Source organism: Myotis daubentonii, chromosome 11 (assembly GCF_963259705.1).
Source record: "Myotis daubentonii chromosome 11, mMyoDau2.1, whole genome shotgun sequence".
Taxonomy (NCBI): domain Eukaryota; kingdom Metazoa; phylum Chordata; class Mammalia; order Chiroptera; family Vespertilionidae; genus Myotis; species Myotis daubentonii.
Genome location: NC_081850.1, coordinates 15,068,700 through 15,096,691, shown reverse-complemented (window position 1 = coordinate 15,096,691; position 27,992 = coordinate 15,068,700). Strand labels below are relative to the sequence as shown.

The 27,992-nt window shown below is 38.0% G+C and overlaps 1 protein-coding gene across 1 annotated transcript in view; it reads right to left on the bottom strand.

The window, feature by feature from the left end:
- Positions 1-2,814: 2,814 nt before the first annotated feature.
- CAAP1 (caspase activity and apoptosis inhibitor 1) overlaps positions 2,815-27,992 on the bottom strand; it is a 33,681-nt gene continuing 8,503 nt past the window's right edge. Inside the window, exons 5-6 of the mRNA XM_059656524.1 lie at positions 15,059-15,132; positions 2,815-5,147 (exon numbers count right to left, since the gene is read on the bottom strand). Coding sequence (XP_059512507.1) covers positions 4,801-5,147; positions 15,059-15,132 — 421 coding nt within the window. The 3' untranslated portion in view covers positions 2,815-4,800. The remainder of the gene's footprint in view (positions 5,148-15,058; positions 15,133-27,992) is intronic.

Below are 27,992 nucleotides of genomic sequence, written 5' to 3'. Positions count from 1 at the left end.
AGACCAAGAGCACAATGCTATTTTTAAAAGGAAACATTCAGAGATGAAAACACAAAAAGGCCTTTTGGATAGTAAAAATAAGTTTGGAAAAAATGTTAAAAAATAAAAATATGATAGAAAACATTTTTAAAAATCATTGAAAGAACTGGAAGAGAATATTGAGAATATATATAAGAAAGTAGAAGAAAAAGGTGGAAAATAGAGACAATAAAAAATAGGGAGCATTTGAGATCTTGCTTTCTGGAAATTGTCAACAGTTTGGCTCAAATAAACTCTTAACAATTCAAAAAAATAAATTAAAAAACCAGGCCTAGATATCAATATCTTAATGAGTTCCAGAAATAGAAATAGAGATCAGAATAACAGTAGAGGGAACTCATCCATCCAAGAAGCAATGTTTAAAAACTTCCCAGAACCAAATGACATAAAAATTTGCCCCTGAAAGAGTACACCTTCAATGAAGGAAAAAAGATCCATCCAACAGTTTCTGATTTGAGGACTAGGACGGAGCGTGGAGAAAAGGTGAATCTGATCATTTCTAGTGTAGGCTCCCCTGCACTTACCTGGCGGGGTTTCACATGGCCAGGGTATAAGGCAGGAAAAAGGGGAGCAGGAGTAGTATCTTTAAAAAAAAAAATCCGCCCTAACTGGTTTGGCTCAGTGCGTAGAGCATCAGCCTGAGGACTGAAGGGTCCCAGGTTCGATTCCGGTCAAGGGCATGTACCTTGGTTGCAGGCACATCCCCAGTAGGGAGTGTGCAGGAGGCAGCTGATCGATGTTTCTCTCTCATCGATGTTTCTAACTCTCTATCCCTCTCCCTTCCTCTCTGTAAAAAATCAATAAAACACATTAAAAAAAAAAATCCGTCCTCTGACACATCATCAATAAGTTTCAGAATACTGGGAATAATGATAAGCTCCTAACAGCTTCCAGAGAAACAAACAGGACACATATAAGTAAACAGAATCAAAATAACAAATGACTTCTCAACAGATTTGGTGCAAATTGGAGGCACCAGTGCAATGCTGGAAAATTCAGGACAACGACGTCCACCCTGAAACATTCAGACTTTCAATTAAGTGTATGGATAGAACGGAGCCGTGCGAGTCACACCAACCAGTCCAGCCAACCCGGGCATGTGCCCTGACCAGGAATCTAAGTGCAACCTCCTGGTTCATAGGTCGACATTCAACCAGAGCCACACCTACTGGGCATATTTCCATCCAAGGTTACACAGCTGGTTTAGACAGAATCAGAACCGTCTGCTCTTAACTCTCACTCTTTTCATTTAACTCCACTCTTTTTCTTGTATCACAATGCTTTTCTTAATTTAAGTTTTATTGATTTTAGAGAGGAAGGGAGAGAAGAAACATCCATTGATGGCATGCACTCTGACCAGGGATCAAACCCCCAACCTTTTTGTGTACAGGAGGATGCTCCAGCCAACTGAGCCAGGAGCCAGAGCTGCATCACAATGCTTTTCAAAATGATTAAATATCAAGGAAATGTACTTGAGTTCCTACTAACATATTCATTAGTATTTTTTGTTTTAAAAAGGGAGTGTACTTGAAGATAAAATCTAGTAGCTTTAAGTTAAAGCATATTGGTCTTTTACTTTTTAAGAATTAAACAGGTACAACAGAGGAAAAAGTATAACTGAACTCTCTTTTCCTACTTTTTATGATGGAACAGAACTGTGAAATTTTAAAACTTTTAGGCTGCCAGCTATATTTGGCCCAAATTATGGGTTCACCCCAGCTTTATCTACCTTGAAAACGGTATTAAAAAATAAACACAGTGTGGGGCAAAAGTAGGTTTACAGTTGTGAGTATGCAAAAGTTTATTCTTGTATTATTATTGTATTATTTTCCATAGACTTAACTGTAAACCTACTTTTTCCCTGTACCGTATTTTGTCACAAATTGTTATTCTGTTCAAATGACTTTGAACACTTCTACTCAGATAGCTAATCATGCCCTGGGATCTAATAATTTATTGAAAATAGGTTTTGGTAACAAGATATATTTTAAAAGGATATATTGTCTGGTAGTTTTAAGGAATTGATGGTGCTCAACAAAAGGATTTGAGGAGTTTAGGTGATTTTCCATAATTAGTATGTTACACAGGTAATGTGGTAATAGGTTTTTAGGATATATCTTAGTGTGTAAATTAGCAGGAACATCAAAAAGTGGGCCAAGGTCTAGTGCAGAGGACCCCATTATCAGTTGCCACCTATCATTCAAGATTTTGGCCAAGTTCCTAGTCAAATGGACTGCTTTATACGGAAATTAAGGCTGCCAAACTTTTTCTCTTTTAATTAATGCAACATTGTCTAGAAATTTTCCTTACCTTGGCAAAGGAAGGAGGAATGGGATATAAAAGGAAGTAGCACCCATATCTTTTTTAGTCAGTCTATTCTACACTTAAATCTATACTGTAACATCCTTGAGTTTAAGATTCTGAAGACTAAACAACCTCAAAGGTAATCAATAAATACCTGTGAGTAGATGATTTAAATAACAGCATCAGATCAATATATGTTATTTTCTCATTACTTAGGCATGTCTAGAGCAAACTTATCCCTGTTCTCTAAAGCCATTCATTTTCAAAAAGCTCTGTCTTTCAACATTAAAAAAGAATAAGATAAAAAGTTGCTTTTCTAAGTAGGACTCTAAGTAACCTCTAATTTGCTCAGCTCATTCCACCTCACACATACCAACTCTACTCAAATGTCCTCTAACCCGCCTGCACGCTGAATAGAACACACATAATGCTGAAGGTGGTGACTTTAATCAGCTACACAACACTCAGACCTTTTCCTACTCCCATATGTTTAATCACACACATCATCAACTGCATTTTATAATTAGTAGCAGCATTATTACAGTTTATTATGCAGTATTTTACCATTTTAACTTTTAGTGTAAGTTGACAGAAAATGTTACTATAATCAATGCTTTTTTTTTTCTTAAAGCAGTTAACTACAAGAAACCATATTTAAACCACTACTTAAACCATATTCACATTTACCACCTAAGAGCAGCTTTTCAAATGATGCAGGCCTCCGCTTCATCATAAAGATTCAGGGAGGAAAAAAAACATGACAAAGTTATTTGTTGTTTAGGAACAACAAAAAGAATTTATAACTGCAACTCCAATGTTCCATAAATACTCCCTATTTCTATAAGTCACCTTCTAAAATCCTGTATAATAATAGCCTAATATGTAAATTGTTCCCTCAGGCGGTCATTCGACCAGGAGACCAGGAGTAAGACTGCTGGGGCAGCGCGGAACATGGTGGGCGTTGGCGATGCGGTGCTGGCAGCAGGCGGTAGTGGAGGCGCTGCTGGCCCCGATAGGCCCCGACGAGAGCAGGACCACGGCAGGATGGTGGAGCAGGTGAGTGGGCGGCGCAAGGCCAAGGCAGGTGCGAGGGGGGGCCCAGGTGCTGCCCAGAAGCCAGAGGTCAGCTGGAACCTGCCCTCCCACGCCAGATGCTCGCACTTCTATGGCCGGCCAGGCCTAGGGGCTGCACCCATGCAAAATTTCATGCACCAGGCCTCTAGTGTATATATAATTAAGCCAGCTATAAAACACAATCCCTGAAAGTTTAGTGTCTGAGGAAAATCCTCGTAGAATATTTGGAAAGCATGGCTTATACATAAAATACATTATAATTGTGAGCAATTATAAAAACAACAGTTCGAGATTTATATTTTGGGAAAAAAAACCCAACAATTTATTTTAAGTTAAGCGTCTCTACCTAAATGTATTTTGGTATCAAACAACTACAATTAGTGATGGGGTAAAATGCATCCATAACTATTAGTTATTTACAAAAACTATACAAAATTAGATTAATTATAACATCGACTTATCAAAGCTTCCTGAAATTAATTTTGCTTTTGGAAAAGTATCAAAAGTCTTCAAATTCAGAGTGACAGTCTTTATTATTTTTAATTCATGGAATTATAGCACATCAGATCTTCAAGCAAAAACAACAGACGAACAACTCTATGATAAAATATTCTCCTCTTCCCGATAGCTTGGAATGAAAATGAAAACGTGTTCCCTTTTTAGTGAAGAAAAACACTTCAACAAAGTGTCCAATAAAAATCAAATACCTGTCAGAATGACTTGTCTATTGGAACTAAAGCTGGGCAACTACTCTACTTTATTAAAAACTGACTTACATTAAGTCCTTTTTTTCTTTATTAAATATGTTTTTCTCAGACACTTCAGATCTCTAAGCCTTACAGTAAAAGATGTTGCTCGGTTTTTACTAGTAAATCCAGAACCATAGAAGGTGTATATCTTCAAGATAATACATATTTTCAAGGTGCATATGAGCATAACTAAAATTCTTAAACTGTTAACAAATCTAGGAGCACTAATTTAATATTTCATTGCAAAATATAGGTGGTCTTAAAAGCAACATGCTTAGTCAATTTTTCTTAAGCTTTTAGGCTTGGTACCTAAATATTTAAAAATTAAGAAAAAAATTACCATGACTCTGCTAATGGCTTTTCAGATATTAATCTGCAGACAAGCTAAAATACTTATCTAACAAAGTATCCAATTATCTAACAATATTTGTCATGAACTCATAAAACAATAACACATATATAATATGAAAGTAACATCAACAAAAATAGCCATAGGTATTTTAGGTCTAGATTGAGTTTATCTAACAAGGGTTACATGAGATATATCATGTAAGACCCAAATAAATTTCAGATACAAAGTCATATCATGTGGCTTTGTTCAAACACAACTAAAATTCAGGTTCAAATTAAATAACTAGGCTGGCTTTTTTATATCACCAGCTTTCATCAGGGCTTTAATGGCTCTTGCCCTCATCTCAAGTTCTAGCAGCTCCAGCTGCTGTGCAGAAGGCTGAACATCTTCTGGTGGAGGAACAGTGAGGGTAGCTGCTTTGGGCTCCTTTGGGCTCGACTCTGCCAGTCCCAGAATCTCATTCACACTTTTCTCAATGTCCTTCTCCAGATCATCCATCTGACCAGCCTCACTCTGGACTGTGTTTTCTGGGACCTCAGGAGCAGCTGTCTCTTCGTTGCATGGGCCTTCTATGTCGCTGTCATAAGCATCTGCATTTATACTGAGAACATCGCTATCTTCCCCTTTGCCTGTAACAAACAAAAAAAGTGGGAAAGAACCATGTAATCTGATTGCCTTAGTCAAAATTTCCTTTCTATTTATGCTTAACGGGCTTTTTTGACCCACACCTCCCACCATGGAGTCCCAAACATACTCTATAATCCCCCATCCCACTGACACCTCCACTTTGAGAACAGATATAATTTAATGTAAACTTTAATGTATTTTTCTTCCAATTTAAAACATGTAAGCATTGGGAAATTTATACCATCATATGGAGTTCTGTGATCTTTTTTCTTAAATAAAATACGTAAAACTTTACACCACAGTGAAGCTTCTACATTACACACTGAAAACTGACATTGGAAACCCTTTGGGGACAGGGTACTGCTGATTATTGAAGCAAAATTCCACTCTGGAAAGAGTTTAAAATACTTTGTTTTACAAACTACAAAAAAAGGGGAAAAATCGTTAGTAAGCTGGACCCCATGCACATTGCAATTACCCCAAATCTTTTCATATGCTTTTCAAGCCCTTTGTTCTAAACCAATAAATTAAAAGAGAATGCCCAAGGCCATTTTCTAAGATAAAATACGTTTTCATCAAGAGGATTTTAATTAATAAAGTTAGTACACCATAATTTTTTAAAATGCATTTGTTATAAAACTTCTATAACTGATGACAAGTGAATATAAATGCAGATTATAGCTCTCAGCCCCTTGGCCTTGGACATCACTCAAATCCAGGTGTCATTTACAACTCTGAGTGCTCATTTATACCTTCAATTTATTTATATTTTAAATTCTAATATATTTTAAAAGTTTTGATCCCCAAAATGTTAACTTTCTTAACTTCCTTATGATAAAGAAAACTTATTTACAAAACAGGTTGATCAATGAAGAAATTCTGATAATAGAAGGGATCAGCTTCAAAAGTCAAAGAGACATCATTCAGAAGAGGTATTTTTCATAATCCAAAGGACACAAAAGGACCAATAAGTAAAAGTTACATAAATGCAGACTATAATTCAATATAGAAACAATTTTACCAATTAGATAGTCAAGATGATACGGAGGGGATGAAGCAGAAAGCGTTAATGACAACAATAATGATGGTAGAAATAATTACAAGAGCTAATATTTATTGAGCACTTACTATTACTAAGCACTTCTCTATAACTCTTTTATGCCAAGATAATATTAGACACTCATAATTATTTTTTTTCTTTTCTTTTTTTTATTGTTTTATTGCTTAAAGTATTACAAAGGGTATTATATATGTGTCCTTTTTTTCCCCCCGCCCTTGACAATCCCCTTAAACACTCATAATTATTATCCCCATTTCATAAATGAGGAAACTGAGGGGCAGAGAGTTTAAGTAACTTTGTTCACAAAACTAAAATGGCAGAAGCAAAGTCAAACCTGAGTATATTTTGAAAATCTATGCACTTAAACATTCTATTCTGCCTCCCAGATCTTAACAGAATCAGAATGACCACAAGCTTCACATATTAGAATGTTGGTTCAGGCTGAGTGTATCTTCTTCTCATAGGTCTCTTAAAGCCACCTGAATAAATACAATATGTAAGATACATAGACCTACAAAGTATGTGTAAATATGAATAAATAATAAGAGAATGAAAAGACAAGCCACAAACTGAGAGAAAATGTCTGCAAAACACATCTGATAAAGGATTGAAATCCAAACTAGAGAAGAACTCTTGAAACTCAATAATTATAAAACAAACATCCCACTTTAAAAATAGGGAAAAGATCTGACGAGACAAGTCACCAAATAAGATATATGGATGGCAAAGCATGAGAAGAAAATCAATATCATATGCCATTAGAGTGTTACAAAATAAAACCAGATACCATTACACACCTATAACAACAGCCAAAATACATAACAATGGAGCACCAAATGCTAGCAAGAATTTGGAGCAGGAATTCATTCATTGCTGGCGGGAATGTAAAATGGTGTGGCACTTTGAAAGACAGTCTGACTGTTTCTTACAAAACTAAACTTGGTATTTACCCAGAGTTACAATTATGTCCACACAAAAACCTGCCTACAAATGATTGTAGCAGCTTTTATTCATGACTTGGAAGCAAACAAGATGTCCTTCAATAGGTCAGCGGATAAACAAAGTGCAGTCCATCCAGACAATGGAAAATTATTTAGCAACAAAAGAAATGAGCTATCAAATCACAAAAAGACATGGAAGACCTCAAATGCACATTGACAAGCGAAAGAAGCCATTGTAAAGAGACTACAGACTCTGTGATTCTCGCTGTACGATATCCAGAAAAGACAAAACTGGACAGTAAAAGATGGGTGGTTGCCAGGAGTCTGGGGGAAGGATGAAGAGGAGAAACTATACTCTAATGGTACTGTAATGGTGGGTACATGTTATTATAGAGTTATCAAAAGCCATAGAATATAAAACCCTGGGAATGACCCCTAATGTAAACGGACTTTAGTTAATAACAATGTTTTAATACTGATTCATCAACTGTAACAAATTTTCCACACTAATGCAAGATATTATAAGGGAAACTGGGAGAAGAGGTGGTGAGTGAGTATATAGACACTCTAAAGCTATTTCAAAAAACTAAGAAATAATCATTTTTCCTTTGGATTTGTGACCTATCACTCACCCTTCCTCTTTCTTGGGCCACGCCACACTCCCTCTGCACACTCATGGGGGACATCATGCCCAATCACCTCACTTTATTTTGTAACACGTTTGGCCACAACATAAACTAGATAATAAGTCTCAATGGCTTGAAAACAGAACTTTAAATTGTATCACACTGAGCAATTTAGAAAATTGCTGTCACTGCAATGGAAAATGGTCAGAGATTCCCTTCGTCCAGGCCTTTTTCACCCTTCAGTCCCAATCCTCTCTCGCAGTCCTGCTCTACCAATCAGATCTTTTATTATTATTATTAATAAACTAGTAGCCCAGTGCATGAAATTCATGCACAATAAAAGGGAATTAATTGCCATAACTGGTTTGGCTCAGTGGATAGAGCATCAGCCTGTGGACTCAAGGGTCCCTGGTTCGATTCTGGTCAAGGGCATGTACCTTGAATGCGGGCACATCCCCAGTGGGGAGCGTGCAGGAGGCAGCTGATCAATGTTTTTCTTTCATCGATGTTTCTAACTCTCTATCCCTCTTCCTTCCTCTCTGTAAAAAATCAATAAAATATATTTAAAAAAGGGGGGGAAAAGAAATAACAATTTTTAAAAAATTAAAGTCTGTTATCTGTAAGCTCAACTTAAATCAATAATATGATGTGGCAACCAAAACTGCTAATTAAATCATAAACTAATGGTGAGGGATATGTAAAAGGGACAGGAACTAACAAAATCTGATTGCAAGCCTAATGTTGACTATCTTTCCTTTGGTAGGAGCACTTCTACACAAGAAGGTACTTTTCCCAATGAACTAGATAAAAGCAGAGGATTCAGAGGGGATCCAAACATTTGATGAAGGTTTGGAGTTTGTGACCACCAAAGCAGCTGCCCTAAGAGTATGTCTAGGAGCCAATGAAATAGAATGTTTAAAATGGGTACAATTAAAAAACACAAAAACACATGAAAATTAACACTTCTCTCAAAATACTGACTCAAATTATTTGTAATTTCATTCTTGACAAAACACGTAAGGCATTATGCATCTACAAGCCTTGCCAGTTTAGTTTATTATTTTTTAAATCTAGAAAAGTATCGTATTTAATTGCAACAGAGGGGCTTTCAAAGGGTACAAAAACAGTGTGGGCTAACAGCCACAGAAAATGTAATTTTCACCCTTTCATTTAACTACTACTCATAGAAAGAGACAAATTAAAAAGCAGAGAGTTAGAAAAAAATTAGATTTAAAAACACAGGGAGATCCTGGACAGTGTAGTTCAATTGGCTGGGAATCATCCTATGCACCCTAAAGGTTGCCAGTTCAATTCTGGGTCAGAGCACATGCCCAGGTTGTGGGCTCGATCCCAGGAAGGTGGTTCAGGAGACAGGATTTACGTCTCACTCTCACTTTGATGTTTCTCTCTCTCCCTTCCTCTCTCTCTAAAAATCAATTAAAAATCTTTAAAAAAATAAAATAAAAGGAGGGATGATCCCATTTGGTGTTACTGTTGGTAATAACTTGTGAAAAGCTCAAAGGAATGAGAAAAGAAATGTAAATTCTTAAGTTGCACTGATGGTTACACCACTCTTTGCTTCACCAATTGCCGAACTGAACAGCATTTTCCCAGAACAGTGTCTGAAATCCTTTAAAGAAGTTAACTCCTTTTGAGAAGCTGCATTCTGTGAATACAGCCGATCAAGGAGGCAACTAGGGTTAGGAAGAAAGGAATTAGACTCAAACTTTACCAGTGGTACATATGCTTCTCTGCTTCCAACACCAGGCAGCCTGTAACACTTTCCTCCCAGTCTCCCTCAGCTTTCTAGCGCTCATGCCTGCAATACCGATATACAAAGAGGCAGCACAAAACATCTGCCAATCCAGAGAGTTACTCGGCAGTACGTACATGGTAGGCATGGAAAACTCTTGGCCTACCAATGCTGCTTAATTAGCTGATAATCTTTATTCTCTTCTTTTACAAAGCAATAAAAGTTTCTCTGGTGGCATTTTTCTCTACCTTTTAAATTTTATATAAATGTATTTATTCTTTGAGCTATTGGCTGTCAAGTTCTGTTTAGCAAAATTCAACATTAAAACTGCAAATTCATTTCTTTTTATTCTAGTCCCTCTACTCACTCAGTTTTGCCTCCCCTAGTCAGTACTACCTTAGAACAATAATAACAGCACCAACAGGAACGAAAATTAATTGGGTTTTTCCATTTATCCCTCACTTTAAGGATTCAAATGGTCTCATGTAGTTTTATATTTAATACCTTTACTAAACAATGGCAATGTAATTTAACCCCCTTTTTAAAAATATAATTTTTAATTGAGAGATGAAGGGAGAGGGATAGAGAGAAACATCGACAGAGAGACATAGCTGCCTCCTGCAAGTGCCCCTCACTGGGGATCGAGCCCGCAATCCAGTCATTTACCCTGACCAGGAATTGAACCATGACCTCCTGATTCATGGGCTGATGCTCAACCACTGAACCACACCCGCTGGGTGCATTTTTTCCTTATTAAAAGTCTAATTTTCAATTTCTTAAAGCTCTTTTTTTTAAAAAAATATATTTTATTGATTTTTTTACAGAAAGGAAGGGAGAGAGATAGTTAGAAACATCGATGAGAGAGAAACATCGTTCAGCTGCCTCCTGCACATCTCCTACTGGTGATGTGCCCGCAACCCAGGTACATGCCCTTGACCGGAATCGAACCTGGGACCTTTCAGTCCGCAAGCCGACGCTCTATCCACTGAGCCAAACCGGTTTCGGCCTTAAAGCTCTTATTAAGAAGATAATTCTCAAAGATAATTCACTAACTCATGAAATAGAAGGCCAAAATATAATTGCATGAGGCAACTACGTTTTTTTAAAAATTAGCATGTCAAATTATAATGCTGTGTATCTGAAACTTACAAAATGTTATAAAACAAGAGATTTTCAATCAGTGAGCTGCAAGGATTTTTAAAGCATGCAATACCTGACTATTTAGTCAGGGGCACTGACCTCTTTTCCCTTAGATTGTCAAATAAAAAAATGACAACAGCCAACATAACAATAGCTGTCCAATGTAAATAAATGAAAATTATACCTTTTTCTTCTGTGAGACCGGGGAAAAAATATAATCTTTTTGGTGTGCCGCAGAATTTTAGTAATTAATATATGTGTGCCATGAGATGAAAAAGGTTGAAAATTGCTGTTAAAAACCAATGTTATCTGAATAAAAAAGAAAAAGTGGCCAGATCCGAGCATAAGCACAACAAAACTCTGCCTGAGAAAACTAATGTAAAAGATTCAGAATAAGATGTAGTACACGCCTTATTGATTTCGATAATTTTATATGCCATATGGTTGCATATTTATTTTTATGATTATACTCATATGTATGCATTCCAAGGAACCATCATATAATTTAAAGACATTTTAAATCAAGTATCTTTTCCTCTAATAGAGTAACAAAATGTAGTTAGAAAGAAATTGTGTATTTCATCCTGCTTCCATTAAACAATTTAAGAAACCAGTTATTATGCACTCTTCCCAAGTGAAGACACTGCACTAGGCACTGGCATTTACAGAATCTGAAGCTAGAAAAGAACTTCAAGATCAAGGCCAAACAGCCAGACATTTACTCGAGTCAGCTCTACAACAGTGTCACCAAGTGGCCGTTTATTATAACCTGTTTTCAAACACCTTCACCAACAGGAATGTATTTCAGAAGGCAGCCCACTGCATTTTCTGTTACTTGTGATTATTTGAAATATTCAAATGATAACTTTATCTGCTGGCCCTATTTTTATACTCGAAAGCAATATAGATCAAGCCTAATCACTCTTCCATTTGGCAGACCTTCAAATATTTTCAAGTGATTTCAACTTATCTTCAACCTAAATACCCACATTTAACTTAGGTATTTCTCATGTATAATAAAAAAAAAAAATATATCCTGCCCTGGCCGATGTGGTTCAGCGATTATAGTGTTAGCCCACATACCAAACAGTCTCCAGTTTGATTCCCAATCAAGGGCACACACGTGGGTTGCAAGCTGGATACCATGCTCCGGTCCTGGTGCATGAGGGAGGCAACCAATCAATATCTCTTTCACAATTATGTTTTGTTTTTGTTTTTTCTTTCTCTCTCTCTCTCTCTCTCCACCCTCACTCCCTCTCTTCCACTCTCTTAAAAAAAAAAAAAAATCAATGGGAAAGTATCTTTGGGTCAGGATAAAAAAAAAAAAAAAAAAAAAGTTTTACCCTAACAACTTCCAAGGACAAGAGCTTAATTCTTGAAGTTACAAAGGAGAATAATTTTCAAAATTACTCATATTCCCCAATTGTAAACTTTACAGCAACAATTTGAATATAAATCATTATTTTAATATTACTGAATGTCTTAAGCAAGTTTATTTAGATAAATAGAAAAACTCATTAATATTAGCAGAGATTTGATATTTTAAAAATATTTTCTACCTTTAACCAATAGCAGTTTTTATTTTAATGACAAAACAAATAACTAATTTAGGAAATTTATATAAACCACTATTATTTTAAAAGCTGAACAAAATCTTTTCAAAAATTCAAGCCTTGAAATCCTCCAGAAATTAACGTAAGATCTCAGGCTTGCATATGTATATGTGCATGTGTTTACAAACATAGCTATGCTAAAGACAAAAAGCAAAACTATATCTGGTGTTTCTTCTACAACTGCCCTCTTGCTAAAAATGAATGACTCAGGAAAATAACCTCAACAGAATTTCTATTTTACTACAATACCAATCAATCCCCAGTAGGTTATATTTATATTTCAATAATGTTTGCACATGGAAGGTGAATCTTCAGATATTAATTCTTTATTAAAATGTGACAGAAGTCAGGGTATAATCTATACCCATCTTTAGCAAAACCAGTTTTATAAATGTTATTTCCTATCAACAAAATCAATAAAACCAGTACTAAACAAAGAAATGCCAATTTCAATTTAAGTAATTCATAGTTACTTAAAAATATTTGAATATTTTAGAAGCTGAAAAAAATGAAAATGTAATTTAAATACCTGTCAGCATCATACACCATTAATAGGTAGTACAGTAAGATTTATTTTATTCTCAAAGAGCAAAGGGAAAATTCAATGCTGCTTTACATTTTGGTCTACTGAACAAAGGGTTACTTTAGTAAGCAAGCTTCAATGAATTTTCTTAAACAGCCAAACTGTTAAATAAAATGACAATGCATTCACAAAAAGCATTATATTGTTTTTATTGAGCTCACTGTGAGCAAGAATAGCTAGCTGTGCAAAAAAAGTTAGAGAAAATATTAAATCAATTTTGAAAGTTTTGCATATTAAAAATAGGCCACATTAATTCATTTAGAAAAAAGGCAATAATCTGTATTGAGCCTACCAGAATTTCTATTTCCAAGCAAGTTACTTATTAGCTGGTTCAGATTTCAGCTATACAAATATTTATCTGGGACAAGCTCTACATAATTGAATCGTCTAGGTAATTTATGTTTATCCCATTACACAATAAAACATTTTATATTTTAATCATTTTTGTAGACATTTTTCTAGAAGACTTATTTCCCTGCTTCCTTTAAAAAGGAGTTGAAATTCAGTTTAACCATTTCCTACAGATTTGGTCACAACATGAACTGTATTGCAAAATGAAACTAATGTGCTCTGATCTCAAGGTTTTTTCACCTCTACTTACTGTCACTTACTGACGATCGTGTGTTTTTGACAGTTCTGATGCCTCAGTGAGAACCGAAGTGGCCTATAAAACCTCCTATGCATAAAAGCTTTGTGGTATCTGGCTACTCTGAGTCCTTTTTCTCTCCCTTTTTGTCTCCATGGCTGGGTTTCAAATGACTGAAGTTACCAAAAGAAAACCAAAGCAAAACAGGCTGTTGACACTGGGAAGGGAGTTCTAATGACTCCAGGTGCTTGAACATGGAAGCAGAAAAACATCTTCCCTTAGAGGGCGGCACTGGCTACTTTGTACGAGGTCTCCATTCTTTCTTCCCTAGAATCAGCCTGACCACTCGTTTTTTTCTGTCCTTTATATGACATTCTTCTCTCCACAGATGGTCTAGCTAACCTCCACACTGCCTGCTCATGTGATACAGAGTAAAAACAGAGGCAAAAGCAACGGCAATGTTGTCCAATTACACAGATAAATGGTGCATGAGCTATAAGACTATGACTACATTTTATGAAAGTGATGTGTGCTTTGCATTATTTATATATGGCAAATAAATGTAAATGAAAACTATGAATCTGAGTTTATGTCTGTGGGGGGTGCTCAGTAGGAGTCAGAATACAAAGACATAATTTCGTCTGGCTAACAAAAAGAGGACTTCTGAAAAGCAATGGTATTCTCAAGGTCAATCAGAAATATTTATAAACTCAACAGTACATAAGTTAGAATTACAGAATATCTAGGCTTTGTTCTCTCTATATATAAATTGAAAGAATCACAAAATTCATTATCCAACACCTTTTCAATTTGTTAATTAAGCATTAGTAACAGACCACAGTTAAAAAAAATTCTGCCTAAATAAATTGATAACCTGATTCTCTCCATGAAATAAGTTCTTATAACTCAAGTTTTTAAAAAACTATTCTAAGTTATCAAAGATTAGTTGCTTACATCATAAATATTACAATCCTCTTGGCTGCAAAAGGTTATCACTTGCTCTGAAGTATTTTTAGCAGGAAAAAGGAAAAATGGGATTTCTGAGTAATAAAATTTTATTTTTACTTTCAATTTTCCCATTGAGGATGTGAAGAAACAAACAAAAAATATATATCTAAAAGATTAGCCCTATTATCTACTTGGATCAAATAAACTACAAATTGCCACTTTACTTCTGGTAAACGGTAATGTCAAAAAATACCGATTTATAGAAAACAATAAATAAGGAAGAAAGTAAACAAGGACAAGACATCTCTGCAAAAAAAAGAGAGTAAATTATCCCATAAGATTTCTTTTTCCACATACAAACCACAGCTACCAGTTAACATATCTCTGATATCTACAACTAAGGATATGTAATAGAGATCATCAAATTAGAACTATTGAAGACGACAACTTTCTGGTGGCCTCTGTAACTATACATCACTAAGGCAGAACCACTCTGGGGCTGAAGGACTCATGAAATAAAGGATGTATTCTTTACTCTTTTGATCTTGAATCAAATAAACTTTTCTGTCATCTAACTGTAAAATAAGGTGAGCTGAAAATGTATTATTAGTGCTTATAATCTTCAGGTAAATGCTATATAAAAATTAAGTACTTGATTCATACCTTGTTTTAATTCCAGACCTTCAGGTTGCTTGTTCTCTTTCAGGGATGAAGAAGAATCTATACAGATGTCTTGTCTGAGGAATAAAAATAAATAAAAACAATTGTTAAACCTACAGTCAATCAAATAATATTTACAGCTCAATATCCAAGAATTAAGTTAGACACTTGGAAAGGCACATTGAATGTTCTACACCCCCAGGGTACCATTTAGTGCAGCGGTCGCTAACCGGTGGTCCGCGAGGTCCAAAAGGTTGGGGACCGCTGATTTAGTGTACTCTGGCAACTCAGAAACATGTATACAAGGGTCAGAAAGAGCAGCTCTAAACTACCACCAATTTAAGCAGTATACTTCTCTGTGAAATCAAGGGGCAAACCTGAAAGGAATGTGGAGAGAACGTTGTCTCCCTTCTAATACCCTGCACAGTAGCTAATGAAGAAATAAGTCACAGATGAATCCAATAATTTATCAAGTTCAACTGCTAGTTTAATGGGCACTTTGGAATTCCAATTATTTTATATTCACCTAATTTTGTAACCCAAATGGAAAATACATATAGATTAAGTGTAAGATCATGACCTAAAAAAGTTTTGATTCACCATGTTTTGCAACAGAGCTGCAAACTAATGTTCCTTCTTAGAGGGTATTATATCATCTTAATATTGATACTACAAATAGTTTTCAGCAAAAATCAAATTAATGAATTTCATATATTCAAAATGGCTATTTTCTTTAAAATAAATACCCATTACCTTCTGAGAATTTTTATACATACACACCCCAAAACTAATACACTAAAAGTATTTAGGAAATTTTCCTACTCAAACTATCTACTTAGTAACAACAAATTCCTTAAATAACCAAAAGATAAAGACATAATAATTTCGTTGAGAAGTTTGTAATATTCTTTCCAATCAACATAATTAGAACTTACATGTTTTTTACATATTAAAACTCTACTAATACAAGCACAAACTCAAATAGGGACTACAAAATAATTTGAATTTGGTATTATCATCTGAGAGATTTATAACTGTGATAACTGTTTTGTGTATTTCTTTCTGTCTAATGCCAGATTTTATTCTTTCACAAGAATGACTGGCAGAACTCAACAAGGATATCAATAATATTCCTTGGCAACACAGGGCAGAGTGAATGCCAATATACTACACTAGAGGCCCAGTGCATAAATTTGTGCATGGGTGGGGTCCCTTGGCCCGGCTGGCCAGCAGGGCCAATCTGGGAGACAATGGGGGGGGGGGGGGACTGGGAGATTGGCTGTGGGAGCACATTGACCACCAGGGGGCAGCTCCTACGTTTAAGGTCTGCCCCCTGGTGGTCAGTGTGTGTCACAGAGACAGGTCGTTTGGTCATTCAGTCGCTTAGGCTTTTATATATATAGACTAGAGGCCCAGTGCACTCGGGGGGGGGGGGGGGTCCCTCAGCCCGGCCTGTGCCCTCTCGCAGTCTGGGACCCACGGGAGATAACGACCTGCTGGCTTAGGCCTGCTCCCGAGTGGCAGAGGGCAGGCCCAATCCCTATGTGCCGCCCCTGGTCGGGCTCAGAGCAGGGCTGATTGGGGAGTTGGGGCGCCTTTCCCTGTCATGCACAGAGCAGGGCGGATTGGGAGGTTATGATGCCACCCTCAGTCACGCTCAGGGTAGGGAGGGTTGGGGGGTTGGGGCACCGCCCCCTGTCACACTCAAGGCAGGGTTGATGGGGAGGTTATGACGCCACCCCCTGTCATGCACAGAGCAGGGCCAATCAGGGGGTTAGGGCGCTGCCCTGTCACGCAGAGCACAGGGCCCATCAGGCGGGTTGGGGCTCCGTACCCTGTCACGCACGGAGCAGAGTCAATCAGGGGGTTAGGGAGCTCCCCTGTCACTCACAGAGTAGGGCCGATAGGGGAGTTGGGGCACCGCCCCCTGTCACACACAGAGCAGGGCCGATCAGGGGGTTGGGGCGCCTTCCCCTGTCACGAACAGAGCAGGGCGGATAGGGAGGTTGTGGCCCCGGCCCGTCACACACAGAGCCGCAAGGCGATCAGGGGGTTTGGGCGCTGCCCCCTGTCACGCTGATCCCGGTGCCAGGAGGCCTCGCGGCTCCGCTGATCCTGGTGCTGGGAGGCATATTACCCTTTTACTATATAGGATAGAGGCCTGGTGCATGGGTGGGGGCCGGCTGGTTTGCCCTGAAGGGTGTCCTGGATCAGGGTGGGGGTCCCCACTGGGGTGCCTGGCCAGCCTGGATGAGGGGCTGATGGCTGTTTTCAGCTAGTCACACACCCTTCAGGGTGGGGGTCCCCACTGGGGTGCCTGGCCAGTCTGGGTGAGGGGCTGAGGGCTGTTTTCAGGCTGGCGGGTGACTGAAGCTCCCAACTGCTCCTTTTTTTCTTTCCTTTTCTTATTCTGGGCCAGCTTTAGCTGTGACTCCAGCTCTGAGGCCTCGGCTGCTGAAAGCAGGTATATGGTTTGTTTGTGTTCTATAATCGAAACACTGTATCAACTCCAGCTCTGAGATCCTGGCTTGCTGAAAGCAGGTTTCTGGAGTTTTGTTTAGCTTCTACTATGTTTCAAACTGCAAGCTCAGAGGCCGGCAAGGCAGGCGGGGAACGTTGGAGTCCTCCGTCACTGAAACAAGCAAGCCTCATGTTAGTTTCAAGCTGCCTGGCTGCCATCCGCCATCTTGGCTGGCAGTTAATTTGCATATCTCGCTGATTAGCCAATGAGAAGGGTAGCAGGCGTACGCTAATTACCATGTTTCTCTTTTATTAGATAGGACTGCGTAAATCCCTCAGCCCAGCCTGCCCCCTCTCACATACTGGGAGCTCCCCTTGGGGAGCGGGCCTAAGCCGCAGTCTGGCCTCCCTTTGTGGGAGGTACCGGGCTGATCAGGGGAAGGCACCTGCCCCATCACCCCACTGCTGCAGCCACTGCCAGTCACCGCAGCCAGCAAGGTTTTTTCATCAACACGGACTCCAGTCCCTTCACCATGAAAAAATGTCAACTTTCTTTAGGCATTTTCAAGATGTGTCTTTCATATAATAATAATTTCTTTATTATTTTTTTATCCTCACCTGAGGATATGTTTCCATTGATTTTTAGAGACTGTGGTAGAGAAAGAGAAAGATAGAGAGAAACATCAAAGTGAGAGGAACAGTTTGATTGGTTGCCTCCTGCATGAGCCCTGACCTGGGCCCCAGCCACGGAGGAGCCTACAACCTAGGTACATGCCCTTGGTCAGAATTGAACCCAGACCCTGTCATTGGCAGGCCAAGGCATTATCCACTGAGCCAAACCGGCTAAGGCAGGATATGACATTTCTTAGCCCTCCAGCAGCGGACCTTCGTTTTTTTCGCCAGGAGTGTGGTGAAAAACCCTAGATGACCTTTTTGGATTCTTATTACCTAAGTTACTAAGAATATTACCAGTGGCATACAGGGAGCTTAGCCAATGAGTGGTCAGAAAAGGTGTTTCCTCTATAGTTCACACCAATCACTGGCTTGGCCCCTCCAGCCCAGGCCTGACGCCTCTGGCCCAGGCTTCAGGCCTGGGCAGGGGACCCCCATCTCCCCCCGATCACCGGCACCGCCCTCACCCAGGCCTGACACCTCGGCCAGAGGCGTGACCCCCATCACCCTCCCATTGCCGGATCGGCCCCTTGCCCAGGCCTGAAGCCTCACCAGAGGCATCAACCCCCATCATCCTTTGATCACCAGATCGGCCCCTCGCCCAGCCCTGATGCCTCGGCCAGAGGCGTCAGGCCTGGGCAGGGGACCCCCAGACCCCTCCGATCGCCAGATCGGCCCCTCGCCCAGGCCTGACGCCTTGGCCAGAGGCGTCGACCCCCATCACCCTTTGATCACTAGATCGGTCCCTCTCCCAGCCCTGATGCCTTGGCCAGAGGTGTCAGGCCTGGGCAGGGGACCCCCATCTCCCTCTGATGGCCAGCTCAGCCCCTCCGCCCAGGCCTGATGCCTTTCGCCGAGGTGTCAGGCCTGGGCAGGGGACCCTCAGACCCCTCCAATTGCCGGCTCCGCCCCCTTCCCAGGCCTGACACCTTGGCCAGGGGCGTCAACCTCCATCACCCATGCAATATTCTAGCTGAGAATGTATAACCCAAATGAAAACATTGATTAAAGATCAATGTTATAAAAGACAAAGAGAGGCTGTGGAAACATCCCAGGATAAAGGAGGATAAAGAGTCATAAAAATTAATCGTTATATTTGACATGAGACTACTGAACTAGAGGGGGGAAACATTGTAAAGGACATTTACTAAGTCAAATGACAAATTAAAATACCAATGGTAGATTGGATAAAAGTACTGTACCAATGTTGAAATACTGAAGTTGAATTAACTACAGTTACACTATACTGTGGTTATATAAAACAGAATACCACCATCCTTAGGAAAAGCACACTGTAGTATTTAGGAGTAAAGTATGTAACTTAGTCTCAAATATTTCAGGAAAAAACACACCAATATAGACAGAACTTAGAAGAGAGAGCCTACGGACAGAACCTACACAGAACCTACAGACAGAAGAAATTCGCTGGAGAGAACATGGCAAAAGATCCTGGACTAAACCTGACTACAGAAATTGGCAAGAGAACCTGACTAGAACCTGGTGACTGAACCTGGCTGGAGAACCTGGACAGAACCTGACTGAAGAACCTAGTGAGGGAACATGGCTACAGAGCCTGGCTGTGGAGCCTAGCAGGAGAGCATGGACACAGAACCTGGCTGGAGATCCTAGGCAGAACCTCTCTGGAGATCCAGACCAGAACTTGGCTGGAGATCCTGGCTAGAGATCCTGGCTAGGCTGCTGATCAACTGAGCGCTGTCTCCGTGTCATTCCTTCTTCGCCAACTCCGTCCACACCTTTGGGGACCCCTGGACCTGCTGGGGTTGGACCCCGGCATGGGAAGGAACACTTTGTGAGAGAATCTATGCTAGAAAGTGAGAACTGGTGGAATGACTGGAGAGAACTGAAGAATCAAAAGGGTTATTCCATCTGCTCTACAGGACAACATGGGAACAGAGAAGATTGAAGAGAATGAGAGGACAGAAGGTCCAGTGAGATGTTGTGAGTAAAGGATTGCTTACAACTAAGGGCCAGTGCAAATTTCCCAGTAGTGGGTTTACCAAAAGTCCGTTTGGAAACTTTGATGTCTGACATTTGATTCAAATGGTGTTGCTCTGATGTTAACTTGTTTTTTGTCTTTTTGTTAAATCGTCAATAAAGTCTATTTTATTCCAAAAAAAAAAAAAAAACACACCAATATAAAGAGAAGATGTGCAAGTAGGATAAAATGTTAATGATAGGTAAACCTAGATAAAGAGTATATGTTTCTTGTAATAGTCTTATCCTCATGACATTTTAATAAGACTGAAATTATTTCCAAACAAAAAGTTTTAATAGTGCAGCAAAATGAATTATTTTATACATTATTTAATTTTCTCTGTGAAAGTCCCTTGGATTCCCATCAAATAAAACTAAATCCCTCTATAAAAATTCTCTGCTTTCATAAATAATTTACTTTAGTGCCCAAAGTGAACTTTTATAATGTTCTGTTTTATCTTAAGGCTGTTGAAGAAACTCATCAATAGAATTTCAGACTGTAAGTCCAGTGCACCACCTTGTGTCTAAAAAGTGAAACAGTAGATGATTTTATACCAGTATTATCTGAAGTTGAAAAAAATTTCAGAAAATAGTTTGGAACTTTAAAATCTAGTTAATTTTTCCAAGATGCAGACTTTGAAACTACAATTATATACAACATTCAGATTTCTCTAATACAATTTAAATATCTTCATCAAAAAGCGTGAAAGGCAAGATATATACAAAAAAAGGAAATGTCTTAAAGTATAAGAAAGGTACATGTACATATGAAGTATTTTTTTGCTAGTTTTATGAAAAATTTTATAAAATTTACCTCTAGATGATAAGACAAACTAGGTATTAGAGTTAGGAAAACTAAAAATAATTTATATTTAAATGGTATTTCAATAAAACAGTTTAAAACTACATAAGAATTTTATAACAACGGGAGAGAGAGAAAGGGGGAAGAGAGGGAACACTGCTAATTCTGGTTTGGGTTAAGAATCTTGCAATGATATTTTGTACCTCTTTCCATTAAGAAAAAAAAACAAAAAACCTCATTTTTTTATTTTTATAATTCCCTTCTCTAACCTGCACTGCTCCTTCTTAAAGAAGCTTAATTTACAATCTTGGCCTTGAATTATAAGTGAGTCCTATACCGATCTCTGGAATTTAAGTGCTCAAACCAGTATCAGTCCAAATTTCTTTATTTTACCTCAAATATAGTTCCACTCTTGATCCTTTCTATGACTCAATGAATTTGTTTTTTAACTCAGAATAATACACTGAGGAGATCTGCAGAACTTAAGAACCACATGTGAATTACCACAGGTTTAAAAAAATTTTCTAAACAGAAAAAGAAAGTCAATTTTGTGTTAATGATAAATACTGGGAGGATACCTAAACAGAAGGATAAAGAAACAGGACCAAACTAACCAGATTCTTTCCATTTTAATTTTTTTAAATAAATAAATTGTGTGTGTGTGTGTGTGTGTGTGTATTTTATTGATTTCAGAGAGGAAGGGAGAGGGAGAGAAACATCAATGATGAGAGAGAATCATTGATGAGCTGCCTCCTGCACGCCCCACACTGGGGATCAAGCCTGCAACGTGGGCATGTGCCCTGACCTGAAATCGAGCTGTGACTACTGGTTCATAAGTGGGCGCTCAACCACTAAGTCAAGCCGACTGGGCCACAGCCTTACTTTTAATATGAATCCATAGAAAAAAACTCAGTCTCAACCTACTCACATAAGCCATTTCTAGTTTGGGCTTATTTAAATTGCAAAAATATGAGTTCAAAAAAATAGCCCTCTGTATTTATACTATGTGCCCCCAAATTTTATTGTTGCTTATCCCACAGCTAAGTGACAACTTTTTAGAAACGCCTCTTTGAGTTTTTCCAAATCATTCAACTTTCCTCTGTCATATAGATACTTCATCAGTCCATACATTTAACTAAAATTATGCAACTAAGATAACTGAATTGGAAACAAACATGAGTGACTCTTGGTAAGCAAACAGTTCAAAAGGTGAGAGAAGTACACAGGAGGATTAGAGAATTAACAAGTTTAGTGCATTGTGAACATTAGTGAATTTATTTTTCAAGTGAAACAGTAAGGGCAATTACTACAATGAGTCAGGTAAATGTTAAAAAAAATTTCAACTTCAAAAAATGATGAGGGAATAGTAGAAAAAAAGGAAAAATGCCAGCTAACATCCAACCCAGTGATTGAGCATCAGGATGAAACAATACGCTGACAGCCCTGACCGGTTTGGCTCAGTGGATAGAGCGTCGGCCTGCGGACTGAAGGGTCCCAGGTTTGATTCCGGTCAAGGGCATGTACCTTGGTTGCGGGCACATCCCCAGTAGGGGGTGTGCAGAAGGCAGCTGATCGATGTTTCTCTCCCATCGATGTTTCTAACTCTCTGTCCCTCTCCCTTCCTCTCTGTAAAAAATCAATAAAATATATTTTAAAAAAAAAAACACCAAACAATACACTGACAGAAAAGTGATGAGATACTTTCAAAATCAGGTTTCTGTAATATAAAGCATACAAACTTTGTGTGTGTGTGGCGCGGGGGGGGGGGTGGGGGGGGTGGGAGGGGAGGGGAATACAGTTACAAAACAATGCTTCCTCAGTCCCTCAAAGTCCCCCTGGGGAGCACAGCTGCAGTTCACACGAAGATCCCATCTGAAACCGGAGAAGCTCACTTCCTTCCCTTCTAAGGGATGTTCTAGAGCAGGGGTCCTCAAACTTTTTAAACAGGAGGCCAGTTCACTGTCCCGCAGACCGTTGGAGGGCCAGACTATAGTTTAAAAAAAAAACTAGTTGGCTGCTAGGCGGCAAAAACACCCGGAGGGCCGAATAAATGTTTTCGGCGGGCCGAATGTGGCCCACGGGCCGTAGTTTGAGGACCCTTGTTCTAGAGCAGTGATGGCGAACCTATGACACGCGTGTCAGAGGTGACACGTGAACTCATTTTTTGGTTGATTTTTCTTTGTTAAATGGCATTTAAATATATAAAGTATCAAAAATATAAGTCTTTGTTTTACTATGGTTGCAAATATCAAAAAATTTCTATATGTGACACGGCACCAGAGTTAAGTTAGGGTTTTTCAAAATGCTGACACGCCGAGCTCAAAAGGTTAGCCATCACTGGTCTAGAGATTCCTATCTGCTTAACATTTAAACTAAGTAGGTCAAGATTTGCTTCAAAGTTACCAATTTGGCAGAAATTGGGAGGATAGAATATGAGAAGGGACATAGTGGGTGGGTGATAGATATGCAAGGGTTCATCGTACATTGAAAATTTCCCTAACAGAGTTAAACAAACGAACAAATAAATAACTCGTACAAAACACCATAAATTCCCGAGTGGGTAAGTGAGCTGGGTGAAGCTCAGGGTGAATTTCTGAAGTGTATCATTCCCAGCAAGCCCAGGTGTCGAGTCTACCTGAGGCCTATTTTTGTATCCACTGATAAAATGCTTACTTAAATCAGTACTGTAGACTTATGCTACCCATTAATCCAATTTTCCAGAGCACAGTAACTTCTATTCAAATATTTTATTCCACTGAAGTTTAATAATAGCAGTTTGTTCCAAAATTCATCGACAGTTACTCTGGGAGTTTAGCATTTGGCTGAATGCCATCGCCCCTTTGAAAGTTACTTATATTTAGATATTCAAGTAATATATGTTACTTGTGGAAACAAACCAAATTCTTAAGTCCTCTACAGATAGCTGAGCTGAACCCCTTGGGCAGCCCTAACTCATCAAAGAGAACATGGAGGCTTTATCCTTATTAAAAACAGAAGGTGGCAAGCAGCTGTACCATGATAGCTCAACAGGAAAACTAATGCAGTGTGAATCACTGGCTTTTTAAGAAACAAACAGCATCAGAGCTCTACCACGTATTGCTGCCAGGTTCAGCAATAGAATAGTGGTCACAAACGCAATCCTAGTTCCTGCTCAGTCAGACAGTGATCAAGCCAGAGGAATAGCCCTTTATTTTCAAGAATAAACATCTTAATGAACTATGCTGTTCTTTCATTTTAACATCTCTAAAGTGCCTAAACTTACTATAAACAGCAGTAAACAGCAAGCTACTCATTTTAAATGGTGGAATAACTAGACCATTTAAGAAACATAACTATTACAAATCATTAAAATCTAGTATATTGTAACTAATAACCAGCACATTGTAAGTAGCAACTTGTTTTAAATGACATCAACTTGCTCTTTTCAACCACTTATATTTTAAGAATACTCATGCATGCCATTTTAAGCAAAAGCACTGACATTTCAGATTTACAAAGCGGATAATTAAATGGAGATTTAAAAATAATCCCTACCAAAAATTTTTTCACTTCACAAAACAATTCCTTGTGAAATTTTATTTGCTATTTAAACAGTCTAGTGAACATGAAATGGTTCAATTTATATGTGTTGCTTAAAGTTCCTAAGACCTATTTAGAAATATCTAATTTTTAAAAAAGTTAACCATCCAAAATTGGCATTGAATGAGTATTTTAGAACATATCCATCCTCTGCTAAGAAAGTAGCAGTAACTAGGAACAATGGTTTCAGGACACTCCTGCTCTGTGGTGCGCTTTATTTTGAGAACCTGGATTTTAAAATTTCTTTATCTTCTAGAACTGTGACATTATCTCAACACTGCTTATTATCTGTTGGGAAATACAGCTTTACTTCTACTGACATCTCCCTCAGTATCACTTACTAAAAGCATATTAATTTAAAATTCATAAAAAGTTATTAGAGCAATTCTAAAATATTGCTAAGATTTCCCTAAAGTGTTTGTATTTTTATTCTTTATACATAAAACTTCAATCCTGATTATTTTATTGCGCTATTCAAGACTTAAATTTCATTATAAACACATTCCTAAGAGCATAATCACCTCGCATTATAGGCCAAGTTAATACCTGTTCTCATTTTTAGTGCTATTTTAGCTACAATAAAACTTCTTTTCCAGCAGCACATCTACAAATGGAGATAGCACCTAAACCCAGGCCTCCATATCACAGTATTAACTTAAAATTGTTATTTTTGTTAAGCAACTGTCATAATCTGTAACATTTGCAAATCTTGTCACAATACCTAAAAATTTTAAAACACTATGAAATCATTGACACTAAAGATTTTAGAATACCTATATATTGTTTTATAAACTTAAGACATTTGCTTACTTAAGGTGAACTAGTTAGATTCACACATGTCTCCTTCTTCCTTCCTGATCTCAATTAAATTGCTCTCCACTTATTTCCTTAACTCAGCAATTTTTAACCTTTTTACATCTCATGACACATATAAACTAATTACTAAAATTCAGACCAAAAAAATAGGTACAATTTTGACTCATTCACATTGAACGGCTATTGTTGTGTTAGATGTTGTCATTGTTGTGTTAGCAGTTTTATTTGACAATCTAAGGGAAAAGAGGTCTGTGCCCCTGACTAAGTAGTCAGGTATCTCATGCTTTAAAATTTCTTGCGGCACACTGGCTGAAAACTGCTGCCTTAACTAGATCCAAGAGGAGTTTATCTATGTTCTAGTTTTTACAAAGACCAAGTTAATGGATTTGTTTATCCTTTCTGTTTTCTATTTCTTTAGTTTTAATGTTTACCTTCATGTTTCATTTCCCAATTTCCTTTTGGTTTGTTAATTTTCTAATTCCTTTAAGATTTGTACTAAGTTCCTGGACTAGCCACAAAATATATCTAAATCAGTGATGGCGAACCTTTTGAGCTCGGCGTGTCAGCATTTTGAAAAACCCTAACTTAACTCTGGTGCCATGTCACATATAGAAATTTTTTGATATTTGCAACCATAGTAAAACAAAGACTTATATTTTTGATATTTATTTTATATATTTAAATGCCATTTAACAAAGAAAAATCAACCAAAAAAATGAGTTCGCGCGTCAGAGGTTTGCCATCACTGATCTAAATCTTTCCTTTAAACTCAGCTTTGTGATATTGATATTAACACATTGCGTACCGCATAGAAATCTCTAAGACATACGCCAGGGACCGCACGTTTTGGGGCAAACTGCACGTTATTTAATTCATCATAATGCACTTTAGGTGTTGTTTTTCAATAATTATAACATTTTTATTTACAAAAACAATTAAACAATTAAAGTTCCTAGTACTTTTTTAACATATGGTACTGCGTAAAACATTTTCCTCTATGAAGAGGGACCAAACAAAATTTACATAAGTATCTAGATTCGCTCCTTTTTCCATGGGCGCGAAACATGAGAAAACTCCTGAGCGGTACGAAATGTGTTAACAGTCAAATGGAACACATGAACTCTAAATGGATCCTGGACCAGAATCAACCACATAATTAATTAAAATAAATAAATATACTATAAAACAATTTTTTTAGTAATTGGGGAGATTTTACATGACAATACATTTAATTACATTATTTTAATTACTGTTTATTTTCTTATGAGTGATGACCTTGTGGGAGACTGTCCTTATTTTTAGGAAGTGCATACTGAGTTGTTTAGGCATAAAATTTTACGACATCTACAACTTATTTTTAAATGGTGTATGGGCTGAAACTGTGTTTCCCTCCACCTCAAAATTCCAATATTCAAGCTCTGACCTTAGTACCTCAGAAGGTGACTGTTTTGGAGACACACCCTTTACAGTGGTAATTAAACTAAAATAAGGCATCATGGTGGGGCCTAATCCAATCTGACTGGTGTCCTTATAAGAGATTGGGGCACAGGGCAGGGCCACACACACACAGGACATCCACGTGAAGAGGCAGAAAGAAGATGGCTATCTGCTAGCCAGGGAGAGAGGCCTCAGAAGAAAGGAACCATGCCAGTACCCTGATCTTGAACTTCAGGCCTCTAAAACTGTGAGAAAGTAAATTTCTGTTGTTTAAGCCAGCCAGTCTGTGGAATTTGCTACAGAAGTCCTAGCAAACTAATACAAATGGCTCTGAGGGGGAAAATGAGAAATATACAAAGAAAAAGCAAAAACAGAAAATGTTACTGTTGATGAATCTAGGTGGAGAGTATATGGATATTCATTATATCAATCTTTCAACTTTCATGTAAGTTTAAAATTTTTCCAAAATAAGTTTGGGTAGGAAATTTCACCAGAAATGTGTATATGTGTAAAATTAGTTTGGTAGCGCTGCCACCGGCTTACACAACAGAAATTTATTTCTTACAGTTCTGGAGGCTAGAAGTTATAACAGGAAATGAAATTGTCCTTTTTTGGTGATACTCGCCCTGTAATATTCTATTAGAGATGACAAAATACTCAAGATTTCAGGTTAACTATGTACTACTTATTTATGCTACTGCCACTGGTAAACTCTTATTTGTGCCACTACCTTTGCAAAGAGAGATACAAGTCAGTCTTTGGCATTTACCAAAAAATAATTGCTTTAGTCAAAAATCATCAACAGATGCTAAAATTAGTAGTGACAGAACAGAATTATCTAGAAAAAAAATTAGCATGCTGTTTCTTGATTAGTCAGTGTTCTAAAACTTTAGGGATTTATATCATAACTAGAGGCCTGATGCACAAATTTCATGCAAGAGTAGGCCTTCCTTCCTCCAGCTGCTGGCACCGGCTTCCCTCTGGCACCCAGGGCCTGGGCTTCCCTCGCAGCCCCGGATTCATCCGGAAGGACGTCTGGAAGGTTGTCCAGAAGGACATCCAGTCTCATTAGCATATTATGCCTTTATTATCATAGATAATCCAATTATACATATCTATATAAAATAAACCACCTGATGATCGTATCTGTGAGATGAGGCTATTATTGCCTAATGT